Source organism: Miniopterus natalensis, chromosome 9, assembly GCF_054644295.1.
Source record: "Miniopterus natalensis isolate mMinNat1 chromosome 9, mMinNat1.hap1, whole genome shotgun sequence".
In the NCBI taxonomy this organism is placed as follows: Eukaryota; Metazoa; Chordata; class Mammalia; order Chiroptera; family Miniopteridae; genus Miniopterus; species Miniopterus natalensis.
The window spans coordinates 35,108,668-35,122,972 of NC_142089.1; the positions used below are offsets into that span (position 1 = coordinate 35,108,668).

The window sequence follows — 14,305 nt, forward strand, 5'->3', positions numbered from 1 at the left end:
TGCAGCATTGAACGAGATGCCAGAAAAACAAATGCACTAAATATTAACAGCTTTTAAATGCTAAAAATGGCCAAAATTGATAGTCTTTGCAGTTCTGAAGCCATTTCTTGAAAGATAAAATCTATTTTAACTGCTCAGATTTATTCTTGTATATGTTTGTTTAAAGAAAATATTTTTAAATTTTTCCTACAACTCAAAAGAAATAAAGATTTTTTATGATTTGTGCTCCAGAAAAGCATAATTTTGGCCCATCCCATCTTATTAATACTCTAAGGAATAGATAGAATTTGAGATAACTTTTAGAGAAATTAATAACATTATCATTTCCATTTAAAGTTAGTATTACTTGCATTTCCTACATAGCATTTCACAATCCTTTCACTATTTACCTTCATGTTTTCAATGAAAGAAAATGTGCTTCTCTCTAAACACGTGGACAAAAGACCCATGCATATTTTTTTTAAATTTTATTAAAGTATAGTTGGCATACAATATTGTATTAGTTTCAAATGCACAACAGTGATTCAACATTTATATACCTTACAATATGATCACCATAGTCTGGTATAACCACGTGTTCCCATGCAGTTATTACAACATTATTGGCTATATTCCCACTGTTGTACATCAATAAATGGATAAAAAAAGAGACATGCATATTTTTTAATGAAAAATAAAATATGAGTAAACAAATATATTACTTTTATGGACTCACACCAAATCAATCAGATGTGCATTCAAAGGAGCATAAAATCAATCTGAATTCTGTGTTCTATAAGAAAGTGCTGCCAACAAACAGGTAACTAGTAAAAGGAAGCAATGCTGGACTTGCACACAGGAGACCTGGGTTAAAGTCCCAATTCTGCCATTTTGTGACGTCAGTGATGTTACTTAGAGCCTTTTTAACGTTGGTTTCCTCGCAGACGATATAGGGATATTAAATACATACCTCATGAGAATGGTATTAAAATTATGAATGAGAAGGTACATATTAAAAAGCTCAATAAACTGTAAAATGGCAAGGTATCATTATTATTACACTGCATTAATTATATATGGCATATCATTCTAGACATTTTCAAAGATGCTCCAAGCTATCCTCGGAGAATGAATAAAAAAGTAAGAAAACTGATTTACCCACTTAAATAGTAATATCACTTTCCTATAATTAATTTTCTGACTAGAATACAATAATTATTAAAAAATTTTAAATCTAATTTGAAATAATTACAGGTTGAGAATAATTACTTCTTAGCAAAAGAGACAGGTGATAAAAATAGTATTCAAGAGAAACACTAATTATTCAATATCAAATACTAAAGACCATAAAAACTCCCCAAACTAGTCAATCATATTTTTTCAGGTAACAGAATAAGACAATTACTGAAAACTAAAATCCCATCCAAAAAAAGAGAAAAAAAAAGAAAACTGAAAAGATTTAGCTCTTTAAAAGATTAACTTGCTAACTGCAGCACTTCACCAACTGGGCGTTCACTTCAGGTACTTACGGCATGCTCAAGTATTGCATGTGCTATTTCATGGCCCAGAATGAAGGCAAGTTGATGCCTATCAAACACAGCATTGAAAAGCCCAGTGAAGACAAACACATGGCCATTCTGCACCATAAAAAAAAAAAATAAGCAATTAGAACACCATAAAAAACCAGAAAGTTAAATTTAACAATTAAAACTTAGGTTTGAAAACATTTTACTTACTGGAAGCACGAAGGCATTTATATCTGGGGAATCAACCACATGAATAATCCAATTGATGTCAGAGATCCCTGGAATATCTTTATTGCATTCAATTAAATGATAAAACACTTCTTTAATGTTCAGGTATTGGGCATCTTTCTCAGTTAGCATATCATTTTTAAATTCTTCCATGTACTGAAAGATTAAAAAGAAAATTAGTCTTTCTTTTAAGAGTTTTAGCTCTACAAAATGTTTAAATTCTTTCAAGAGAATTATATGGTTACTTACTGTTGAACATTTTAATTTTTAATTATGTAAAAATACGCTTATATCAAACACTCAAATTTCTCAAATTTGATTATTCATGTAAAGGGAATGTGGTTTCTCACAAATTGAATAAATTCTAATAACTAAGATTTTTCATATAAATCAGTGCAAATAAAATTTTCATTCATCTTTTCTATTAGCCTATAAATTTAAAAAATGTTTATATATTATTTCTATTTTCCTAAGTATTTTAGAAAACAAAACATTGTCTAGAGAACATAAAGTAGCATACCAAAAAAAAATTACTTTCCTAACCCCCTGAATAGAAAAACACCCTATACTTACTAAGAAAGTTAAACCTCTACCAAAAAAAACACCACATTTCATTAATTTTAAGTGTTTATTCACACAGGTTGAAAGGTAATGACTGAAATTTTAGAACTAATGGGCATATCATTTTCTCTATACTATGCTGATTAAGACTAGCCACCACATAAAGACACTTCTTTCTGAAACAATATTCATGAAAGACCCTTTCAAGTGCACTGAAATTAAGGATGTTCCAAAAATATTACTTTAATCAGCATGTAATTTCTTTGGCATATAAATCAACAAGCTTGTAAGCTTCTTCCTTGAGATGCATTAAAAATAGGTGATTTTTAGAAAGTGAATTTTTAAGTCTTTATATCAGTTAGCATTTTTAAAAACCACAGATCACCAATGTAAACTGTCTTACCCACTATTATATTAACCCTTCTGAAATAGATAAAACAAGCAAGATTATATGTACAGTAGTCTCCCCTTATCTGTGGGGGATACATTCCAAACCCCAGTGGATGCCTCAAACAGCAAACAGTACCAAACCCTATATATACTGTTTTTTCCTATATATACATACCTGTAATAAAGATGAATTTGTAAATTGGGCACAGTAAGAGATTAATAACAATAATAATAAAACAAAACAAGTATAACAAATACTGTAATAGTAATAAAAGTTATATGAACGTGGTCTCTCTCAAAATATATTATGCTTCTTCCTAACATCCTTTTACCTGTAATGATGTGAGATGATACAATGCCTATGTGATGAGATGAAATGAAGTACTCAGAACGCCATGTAATTTAAAACTTATGAACTGTTTATTTCTGGAACTTTCCATTTAATATTTTTGGACCAAGGTTGACCAAGGGTAACTGAACCCATGGAATTGCAACCATGAATAAGGGAGGAGCTCAGAAACAAACACAACAAATCATTATACTTCTAAAAGGTATTACAGCAGAAAAGCCACGGTCTGCTCACTGGTGCCACACAACCTTTAGTCCAGGATAGCTTAGAATACTTTAAGATACATTTGAAAAGACCATGTACCCATGGCAGAGCTTACTTCAACTACTCAAACTGATGAGTCAGTAATAAAGACTTGGTTCAAGAACCAGCACATCAAGAGGAGGAAGCAGCAGCTACAAACTAAGCAAAGTCTAGCACTAGAAGCACCGAACCAAATCATTTCAGCGAATGAGGAGACCCCCTTATCAGTAACCTCTACACACACTCATCCCGTGAGTCCCAGCATTGTGAATGCCTATGACCATGAACCACCTAAGACTTCTGGTATCGAGCACCCTGGAGGGGCTGGTGTCTCTGTGTGGAATGCATCATGGGATTCTCAGCCTTAGGATCTCCAGCAGATAAGTCTGAGGGTCTCTCATCCTGCTTGGGCCTCTATTCTCTATGACTTAGGTCAGTTTATACAACTATATGCCTTACCTGGGGATGATTACCCCAGTGGTCTAGATCAGTGTCTCTTCCCAAAGTGCCCTGGTTGAGGAGGTTTAGCTAAGACTAATCTCCAGTGTGAGATCAGCTCTTGAAAAAGGTCTGTGATCCAAATCTTGCCAAACTGAGAGACATTTCCAAATACTTTTAATGGGTCGACTTCAGTGTAAACAGACCAGTCACTTATCTTTTTCTATAAGAAGAAATCCCTCTACCTTTCATCATTACCTGAAATTTCTGTCCTCTGAATCTCCTGAACCAAACTTCCGTATCAAGGAAAGTTATCGGTATCTTTGGGGGAAGCAAAATCAGCTAGTTTTCCTTGGGTCCTAGCCGTCCCAATTGAGCTTAGCACCGTGAAAGTCAATACCATGTAAAAATTCCTGTCCCCCCAAGCACTATCTTTATTTTTTACAAAAAAGAAAGAAACAATAAACACTTAGGAGTGTGACATCAGCAAGACTGGTGGAATAGGAGGTCCCAGCACTTGTATCTCCAGAAAAACAATGATTAACAGCTACTTACTGATGAAAATAGCTCTGAGAGAGCTCTGGAGTACATGCAGGAGCTACAGCAACCAGCAGAGCACAGAAATCAAAGATGGCCACACAGAAAATCATAGATAGCATTTTACATGTATCAGCCCACCCTCCAACCCCACAAGGTTTGCCACTAAAAGGGATCCCCTCAGCTGTGACCTCCCCCTTTGGAGGAAAAGGAGAACAGAAGACCCCAGCAGCTTTCACTGCCAAAGACCCAAGCAACCCCCGTGGCTGTCAGAAACACCCAAAGCTTTTGCCACTAAGGACTCCCTAAGTGTTTGCCTACACTAATCTCAGCTGATGGAGCTGCCCAGAACCCATGACACTGAGCCCCTAAGAGAAGGAGCCAATGCTGGGGCCCCAATCACAGCAGCCCTGGCCCAGTGCATAAATACCCAAACCCTCGATGGGTAAGTATGAATAAAATGGACATTGATGGGGCTCGGCAAAGGTTTTAATATAGTACTACCTAAGGTGGTGCAGGCCAAAAGGACCCCCATACTGAACCCCCAGGATTAAAGAGCCCCAAACAAGTCTGCTTTATTTATCCTGGTTTGGAGACATTTTGAAAGCCAAGATTCAAAGATTATAATGAGAAATCTAACTTGTAATTGCTTTGAGCAATAGTTAGGGAGATGAATCAAGATGAAGGCTGACAAAAAAACCAAGATCCCTTGACACGACCCCCCTCACCGGGGACCCAAAGTCTTTATACCAGAGTGGGTAAAGGGATGGGGGTAAAACAGTTTCTGGACTCCTTGACATGGGAGCTCCACAAACTGTGGTACCAAAATCCACTGGTGAAGTCCTGGTGTGAACTACAATTAGATGTGAGAACATAAAGCTTGCTCTCCCAATGAAAGGGTTGATGGGAGTATGAAATTTGGAATGTTTAAACAGACTTATGCAAATAACTTGTGTCTCCTTTACCTGAATGTTTGCTGGGAAAAGATATTCTGTCTGACTGGGGAACGCTTACCCTACCAAGTATTGTAAGATCAAAACTGTTAATTAAGTCAGAATGGAGGCTACAAAAAAGAAAAGAAACCACGAATGAGGGAGAACTGCTGTAATTACAGTACTTTATAATAGCCCTGTAAGAACGTGTGTTTGAATGTTCATGTCAAGCCGGTATTAAATCTGAAGGTTAAAAAAATAAGAAAGAAGGAAGAGAATATATGTATGTACACATATGTAATTTCTTAAAGCTGCTTAGTGATGTGGATGGTAGAAGTTGGCCCGTCTCAATATTTCCTGAACACTTTTCTCAAACTTGCCCCTGACTAGACGATATTCTGAGAAACATCTCAAATCTCTGTATAAATTCTACTAGAAAGGATGTTCCAGTACATGTTCTAATGAAAAACCATTATTTCTTTTTTTAGTGGTAACTTTCCATTGACAAACTGGGAAACTCAATTGGGAAAAAAAAGATATAAAGATCTAACCCTGACAAAGCTATTAAGTGAGGCTATGAGATGTCAACAAACATCCACTGAGCATGTACTATGTATGTGCTACACATTGGAGACAGAAAGATGATCTGTCCTCAAGGAGCTCACTATTACTATAAAATGTTTAACTATCTCCATTATACTCTACAAGGAGCTAAGCTTCTAAATTCCAACTTTATTTTGCATTCAAAAAACATAATAAATTGTCAAAATTGATGTTACTAAAAAAAAACACACACCTCTTACTCTACTTTCAAGGTACAAAAAAATCAGACTATAGATCTAAATATATACTAAGCACTATTTTGTGCACTGCACTAAAGATAAAATCATGAACAGGAGCTTAGTCTAACAAGCGAGACAAATCAGCAAATAAATAATTATGTAAATAATTACGTTATTCATGTGATAAGTGCTTTAAAGGGAAAGTATGGTATGCAAAGAGAAAATAAAGTAGGAGAAATAACCCCAAGCACTAGGCACAAATGCAAAGGAGCTGATTCATAATTCAGTCCACATGAAGGTTACCTCCTTGAGCCCAATGTAGCCACCTGCCTAACCCAGTTTGGATAATGAAGGAAGGCTCCCCTGAAAAAGTGTCATTTAAGCTGACATGTGAAAAAAAAGGAGTTAGCTGGGTAAATGGGAGGAAAGCAGTATAGTCAGTAGGACTATTAAGCATGAAAGGTCTGAGCCTTTTGGGGGGAAAAAAGCTAATTCCCTATCAAAGACTAAAACAAAAAGAAGTAAAACACCTTTCATATTTAAGACATTTTCCTGCTTTAAGTATTATATTAAGCAATCTAATTAAAAACAATTCTTGCCTGGCTGAGAGTGGCTCAGTGGTTGAGAATTGACCTATGATCCAGGAGGTCATGGTTCGATTCCCGATCAGGGCACATGCCCAGGTTGCTGGCTCGATCCCCAGTCAGGGGCGTGCAGGAGGCAGCCGATCAATGAATCTCTCATCATTGATGTTTTTCTCCCTCTCTCTCCTTCTCCCTTCCTCTCTCTGAAATCAATATATATTTTTAAAAAAACAAAAAAAATTCTTGCTACTTACTGCTTCATATTCCAGTTCTGATAAAAGACTGAAATGTTCTTTCCCCAACAGCAGTAGCTTGGTCCTTCCTGTGATTGGATTCACTTCCAGGTGAGTAAAATAAAACACTACGAACAGCAATCCGAAACCACTCAAACCCAGGAATATCTTCCATTTATTCTTCCTCACACTTTCTTTAAATAGCTCCTTCTTGTTGGGAGGGAGTGCACGCCACCATTTCCTTATGCCCCTAGAGCAGAAAGAAAAATTCCAAGTTCTGATAAAATTATCAGCACATATCACCAAAACTAAATGCTTAGGCTAGAATGTTATGTCATCAAATACTTGAACTTATGATATATTCCTCTGTATGTTTTTTCAAAATTTTCTAAAATTTTTAGCTAAATGATGAAAAAATTAACTATATAGAGCTATAAAAAGTCTAATGCTTATTTTAATTTTCTTCAGATACTTTAAAGGTAAATATTAAATGAGGAGCTATTTTACTACTACCTCTAGTTAACACTGATAACTGTTTACCACACGCAAAGGTCTCCTCTAATCATTATACATAAGTCTTCTCATTTAATCTTCATAATAATATTACAGAAGAGAAAATGGAGACAATGGGAAGTTAAGCAATCTGTCCTAGACGTAATAAGAGGAAAACCAAGCAATGAAGGCAATGTGATTCCAGAATATGAGCACTTAACCACTTAATAGGGAATGAATTGCCCAAATAAGCATCTATACCTTTAACTACCATTCCCCCCGCTGCTCATCAGGCTTCCAGCATAATCTGCCAGGGCCTCAGCAAGGTACAAGGGAAACTACCTCAGCATTGCTTTTAGAAATAAGTATTGTTCAGTAGCAGAAACTCCGTCCCCTCCAGAACATGACAAAGGAGTGGTAATAAGAAGAGCACATAAGCGAAGAAAATAAGGAAATAAGAGATTTTATAGATAACACCTAGGGAGCCCCATTTCTACCCGGCAGCAATATTCTCTGCTGCTTAATAGGGTCCAGAGACATTCTGAAAACAAGCAATGTTCTCAAGACTGGGACAAAAAAGTTTTCCTCGTGAGTTCATCTTTGAAATCAGAACAAAAGTTTAAAACATATACATCATTCTCTTGACAAAATTTATTCTATAAAATAACTTCTTGAAGTTATCTTAATTGTGTTATCACACTGAAAATGCCTCTAAAGTGTTTCAACCCAAAAAAGATTAAACCAACCTATGAAGTATACTTATTTCCTATTTAAAACTTTACATGACTTGCTATTATTTGTTTAAATTTATAAACATATATTCTAAACGAAAATTTTAGGTGACTGACAGTAGTAACAATAAAAAAGTTAAAAATAATTAAATAATTTAAAAGGATGAAAAAGAGCTACTGGCCCAAGAACCAGGGCTGATTTGTGACAAAGATTCTTTCCTCCAGCAAACTCTACTCAGGGTCTCCTGAACTCATTTTCAACTAGGTCTTGACCCCACATTCTCCAGTTTTAGCAAGAATCCTACCAAGTCAGTTTAGGCAGAATCCCCCATTCTCCATATGTGATCATCCTTGGTATCTAACTGGGAGCCTCAGCCTTCAGCAATCCCCAGGTGACACCTGATCACCCCCACCTGCCTTCAACAAGAATCCTGTTAGGTCTGTTCAGGCAGAATCTCCTGATGTTTCCTCTAATTTTCCATCCGATGACCCCTACCCTGCTCCTTGGCTATAAATAAATTCCTGCTTGCCCACGCTGTATGTGTTCAGAATTGACTCGTTCTATCCTGAGATCTATTTTCTTTACTCCAATACTCCTGGATAAAACCTGTTTTTATTGCTTAAACTATGGTCTAGCTCTGGTTTTCTTTTACAGTGGTTACTTAAATTGAGAGCTAAACTAGCTGGGCATTTTCCACATGCCAATGCCAAACCATAAAGAACACAATAAATTACAGAGTACAAAGTTCTCAATTTTGATAAAAAACAAAATTGGGCGGCTATGGAAGTAAGAGGAAGGCTAGGAGGAACTTCACTGTTATCAAACATAAGAAAGCTTTAGAGGAGATGACACTCAACTTTACCTTCAATCTTCATGGAGCAAGTAAGAGAAAACAGGATTAATTACGGGGAGAGGCAGTTAAATCAAATATCAAGTATACTATTTAGCTGTAAAAACATTAATTATTATAAAGGACTACCAAGAGCAAATAATAAAGATGGGTTGAAAATAGAATAGAAAAATAAATAAGTAAATATGAATGGTTTAAGAGTTAACTTGGTTAGGAGTGAACCCATTCTTTTTTTGTTGTTTTTTAAGATAAACTCCTTCATTTTATTATTATTTTTTAACTTTAAAAGAACTTTAAATTTTATTTTTCAATTACAGTTTACATTCAATATTATTTTGTATTAGTTTCAGGTATAAGAGCCCATTCTTAAATAAGCGAAATTCTTCAGTTTCATGATCCACTGCGTAAAATTCCATACGCTAAAAAAAGGATTTTTAAAGTACTGTTCTCACATAGGAGTTATAATCAATATTTGACTCTTTTTGCAATCATGTATATAAGGCTGATCTTCTTAAAAGTGTCTATACAAGGTATATCAGAATAATTTTTTAAAGATAATATGCAGTAAATTCTTTCAAAATTATTAAATCATACATACATAACAAAACTGAATCTTAATTTTGAGCTAAATATGGAAGGAAAATCTAACAAATTTTCTTTCAAAGTGTACTTTTACAAATATCCTTTAACACAAAAGTTTGTGGTTTTTTTTAAAGCATTTTACCTGCCAATAATGATTGCAAGTAGTTTCTGCACTGGTTTAAGAATTATCCACAAGAGAGGAATGGGAGCAGCTTGAAACCGTGGAGAAGTGTGGAAACTCCTGATGTCTCTTATGGGAAAGCAGTTTAGAGGATGCGATACTGAAAGAGCAGGAACTACTGCAACTTCGTCTATTAGTTTCTGTCTTGAAAAAGAGTCACTCTGTGCAGTACATTTTGGGGTAATCCTCCAAATGTCCTTACTTCTAATACTCAAAAGGTATCCTGTTCTTTTGTTATTAAAAATCCTATAGAAATGAAAGTTTCCAAGCAGAGAAGTCAACCTATCACAGGGATTTACTCCCAGGCCCTGATGCTTATTCACTACATGGTTAATTTGTGCTTGATGACAGTTCAGTGAGGTCACAGCTGGTGTGTTACATTTTCTCCAGTTGGTCAGTAAATTAAATCGGAAGAAAACACAGTTTCTAGAAGCGGACTGGAAGCCATAGACGAAGCTCATTTTTCTTTTGCTTGATTATCTAGAACACAAAAAAATAAACTATAACTATCTCTAGAAAGTACTTATTTACCAAACTGGAAACATAACACAAAATAGGTGTGTCAGTTGTTCTTTTAACACACCTCAGGCTAAACTGTCTTGGGTTTCTCATCCCTACAGCAGTGCCTTTGAGCAATACAAACCAAAGAGGTTTCACTTACTTTTTCCTTACTTTCCAACATATACTTTCAAAATTTGAATTTTTTTCCTCTTTTCAGTTTTTGTTTTCAGTTGGGGGAAATCTATGTTTGTTTTAAATTCTCACCTGAGGACATGCTTATTGACTGTAGAGAGAGGGAGGGAGGGAGGAAGAGAGAGGGAGAGAGGAGAGAGATCAGAGAGATTGGTTGCCTTCCCCTATGTCCCCCAACCAGGGATGGAACCCGCAGCCTAGGTATGTGCCCTGACTGGGAATCAAACCCGCAACCTTTCAGTGTATCGGACAACACTCCATCAAACTGAGCCACACGAGCCAGGGCAGACGTCTCTTTTTATTTTAACACTAAATTATTTGGGGAATAAAAAATGGATTACATAAAAACAGTAGTAAAATTTTATCATTTGGCAGTACTGGCGGGGTGGGAGGTAAGCAGGTAATGCTTATAACCCTAACTTGTAAGATGTATTTTTTTTTTAAATACAAATTTATTCCTTTCAGAAAAAGCCCTGGCACTTCTGATTGGGGTCAAGATGGAGTAAGTGGGACCAGACTTATCCTCTCACCTAAAACAACTAAAGATACAGGTAGAATAAATAAAACAATGGTTTGAACACACTGAATGTTAGGCAGTGAAGGTGAATATCAGCAAAGCCTTACTGATGGAAACGCAGACTCATGCCTATCTAAAGGAGATCCAACAAGTACAATGGAATTTGGGCTTTGTGTTGCCAAATGTTTCAGTATTCTCAAGGGAAGCTGGAAATTCAAGCTTTATATGAAAGTTACAAATTTAAAAATGTTGGCAAGCATCTTAAAAAAAATTTTTAACCACCTTGGCCAAACAAATATAGCCAAACCCTTTCAGTCTTTGATCTCTGAATCATATAATTCATTCATTCATTCAATATTTCGTCAGTGTGTACTACATGCCACTCTAGACACTAGGGATACCACAGAAAACAAAACAGACAAAGATCTCTACCCTATTTGCAAAAACGGTAATGCCAAACTATGGTAGCATATGCGAATATAAGTAAATCTAAAGGAATAGACACCCAACTATTCATAGTGGTTATTTGGATGGCAGGATGGTGGCTGTAAGGGATTTAGTATTTCCATCTTATAGATTTCTGTGCTGTTTAAGTTTTTACAGCACCTGTTATAACTTCTGTAAGCCTCCAAACCAATAAAGGCAACCATTTTTGTAATTTCCATTGGTTTCCACTGGCTTCCATAAACTTTCAATATGGTAGACCAGGCCTCCCTCTATTTCTCCAGGCACCTTCCCCACCTCTCCTTCACCCACTCCTGAGCTCCCTGCCCATGGATCTACTTACACTTCTCAGGAAAGAAAAGCTCTCCTCTCTACAACCACAACGCACATCTATTTACACTGCTTAGCTCTGCCCAGATGCCCAGCAAACTCCTGCTCATCTCTCATGACTTACGCCGAATTTTAAAAAAGTATTCTACTGACACAGAAGGAATAACATTATATGTATATAAGTTTTTTTTAATTACCATTTACATCACTGACAATCAAGTGTCACTTAGAACAGAAATAGTGCCTGGCAGCCCATAATCCTTGGTGTATCCTTAAGGAAGGGGAAAGAATGGGAGGGAACTCTGCTTACAGTTTCAAAGAGCCTGTCACTAGGCTACACGGAGCACACGAAAAAAATCGAGCCTGACACATCCACTTCACAGAACTGGAGAAGGTCAACACCCAGAGCTGGCAGGCTGCTGGGATTACCAAATTAATGATGTGAGAAAATTAAACAATTTGGATTGTTAGCCTGCAGGAACATTTCAGACCCTTAATTCTGCAAGTGCCACCTCGGAACGAGCGAGGCCGGCGCTCGCCGGCACTCACAGCCGAAGCCGGGGCGACGGTTTTTAACAACTCCGCTGAAAATGACTTTTTTCCCCCCTCTAGTTTCTATGGAAACAGCTGTCAGATTGGCAAAAATAGGGCATGTGCTTCAAAATAATCATTCAAGCAAAGTACACACATGATGGAAGGCTTAAAAAATAAATTGGAAAGCAACAGACTTGGTGGGCCTTACGCTTCCAGAAGTCAACCTGCACCCGTGCGCGCGGCCGGGAGCGCGCGTTTGCGGGGGGCCCGCGCCCCGCCGCCGAGCGAGCCCCGGGCCCCCGCGCGGGCTTCCCGGCCCCCGGGCCAAACCCGAGGCCCGCGCGGCCCGGCGCACGCGGGTCCGCCGCACACGGGCGAGCGACGTTATTTAAACAGCAAAAGAGAAAAAAAAAAGTGATCGTTCCGCCGGGAAACGCTCTCCTTCCTCACTGGCAGGTGCAGGCGGGAAAACTTCTCTTTCTCTGCGTCAGGGGCGAGGAGGCAGAGTCGGCGGGACTCAAGGCGCCGCCCGCGGCTGAAGCGGTTTCCACGCGGGACGGTGGCGGGAGGCTCGGGGCGCGGGGGTAATGGAGAAACGGGGCGGCGGGAAAGGCTGGGGCGGGGAGGGGACTTCCCGGAAAGCACGGCCGCCCCACGATCGGCACCCCCCGCGGTGCCACGACGGCACCCCTGGGCGCCTGCATTTCCCACCCGAGGAGAGGGCAGGAGGACGCCTCCTCCCCACACTCCCCTTTTCCACTCCCCTCTTCCTCCCCGCAGTGCGCGCGGGCGCCCCTGCGTCCCTCCCCGCCCCCACCCCGGGCCGCGCCACCCCAGCCCCGCCCGCCGGGTCCCCACGGGCCCCGCTCCTCACCCCGGTGCTCCTCGGACTCCCCACCCCTGGGCCGGGCCAACCCAGAAGGGCAGGGCAAAGGCGTCCGCCCGAGGACACGGCCGGCGGGGGCCGCGGCGCAGAGGACCCCCCCGCCCCGCACCTTGCGCAAGCGCACACCCCACCCCAGAGGCCCCGCCCCCTCACTCCTGCCCTCGGCTCCGGCCCGGGCGCCTTGGGCTCCGCCCACTCCGGGCAGTCAACCCTGCAGCCCCGAATCTGCCTCCCGGCGGGTCCCCGGGCCCTGCGCGGACTGCGGCGCTCTACCGCCCCCGCGTGGCCGGGAGGGGAACGCGCGGTGGGCCGGGCTGCTTGCCCGGGAACAGCTCCAGGTAGGCTGTCCTGGGAACCTGGTGGTGTAAAGAAGGTGCCTCTCCAAAGCTGTGCCCGCTGTAGACTCTAAGTCAGGGCTAGCCAAACGGAAAAAGACTCGGCTTCCAAAAGACTAAGGTTTCTTGGTTCTGAAGTTGCACTGATAGTAGTCTCTGGAGTGTGAGGACTCTGCTTTCACGTGACTTCTGGAGAGGCACATTTTGAAGAACCTGAAGCATCTGGAAGTTAGCTGAAAATAATGGGCTAAAAAGCAATGTGTATAATACGCTTCAATCATTCCACCAAAAAAATATTTATGGAGAGCCAAGTGTATTTGGAGGTGCCGGGGATACAGAAGTGAACAAGTCAAAGAACAGACTTTCCCACAGCATGCTTATATCGCAGTAAGGACAGATAGATAACAGGCAACTAAACAAGTAAATAAAGAGGATATAAGATAGTGATGTGATTCCATATTAGTTGTACTTATATTCTATGCATAATGAAAAAAGTCTTAACGGATATAAACACTATAACAATTTTAGGTATCACTTTTCTAAGGTTTATAAATAATTTTTTATCTTGCTTATCTGTGTTTTATAATTTGCCTTTTACTTTGAAGGAACTATCCTGACAGATCCCTGACGACTAGTTCCCTGAAAACTGAACTGGCAGGTCCCAAAAGCTTCAGGTTTGATTTTTACCTCCCACCCTCTGAAGTACATGGGTCTTACCAAGGTTTCCTGGGTACTAGACGCCTCTAGCTAATCCTACCTGATGAGCATGGTGGCATCAATGTAGCAGATGGTTGTGATGTTCTATAGGGTGCCCAGGTGGTCTAGGTCCTTGCGGACTGTATTCCGATGGATCACAGAGCTGGCAAAATGGCTGTGATCAAAGCTACATGGTTAGGTCTGGTCTGGTCTGCAGTACTCTATCAGATATTCTCCTGATTTCTGAAGGG

At 39.5% G+C, this 14,305-nt stretch overlaps 1 protein-coding gene across 6 annotated transcripts in view; it reads right to left on the bottom strand.

Moving 5' to 3' along the window:
- The window catches only part of OMA1 (OMA1 zinc metallopeptidase), a 45,377-nt gene extending 32,297 nt beyond the window's left edge, over positions 1-13,080 (bottom strand). For 3 of the 6 annotated variants that reach the window (XR_015715039.1, XM_087820476.1, XM_087820478.1), the window contains exons 1-5: positions 13,012-13,075; positions 9,581-10,099; positions 6,804-7,032; positions 1,716-1,889; positions 1,509-1,616 (exon numbers count right to left, since the gene is read on the bottom strand). Coding sequence is in view for 5 of the 6 variants with exons in the window: in XM_087820476.1 (XP_087676602.1) it covers positions 1,509-1,616; positions 1,716-1,889; positions 6,804-7,032; positions 9,581-10,080 (1,011 nt within the window). In the remaining variant the exon portion in view is untranslated. Of the gene's footprint in view, positions 1-1,508; positions 1,617-1,715; positions 1,890-6,803; positions 7,033-9,580; positions 10,100-13,011 lie in introns of all 6 variants that reach the window. The other 3 variants (XM_087820474.1, XM_087820475.1, XM_087820477.1) reach the window with 2 other exon arrangements.
- Positions 13,081-14,305: the final 1,225 nt, after the last annotated feature.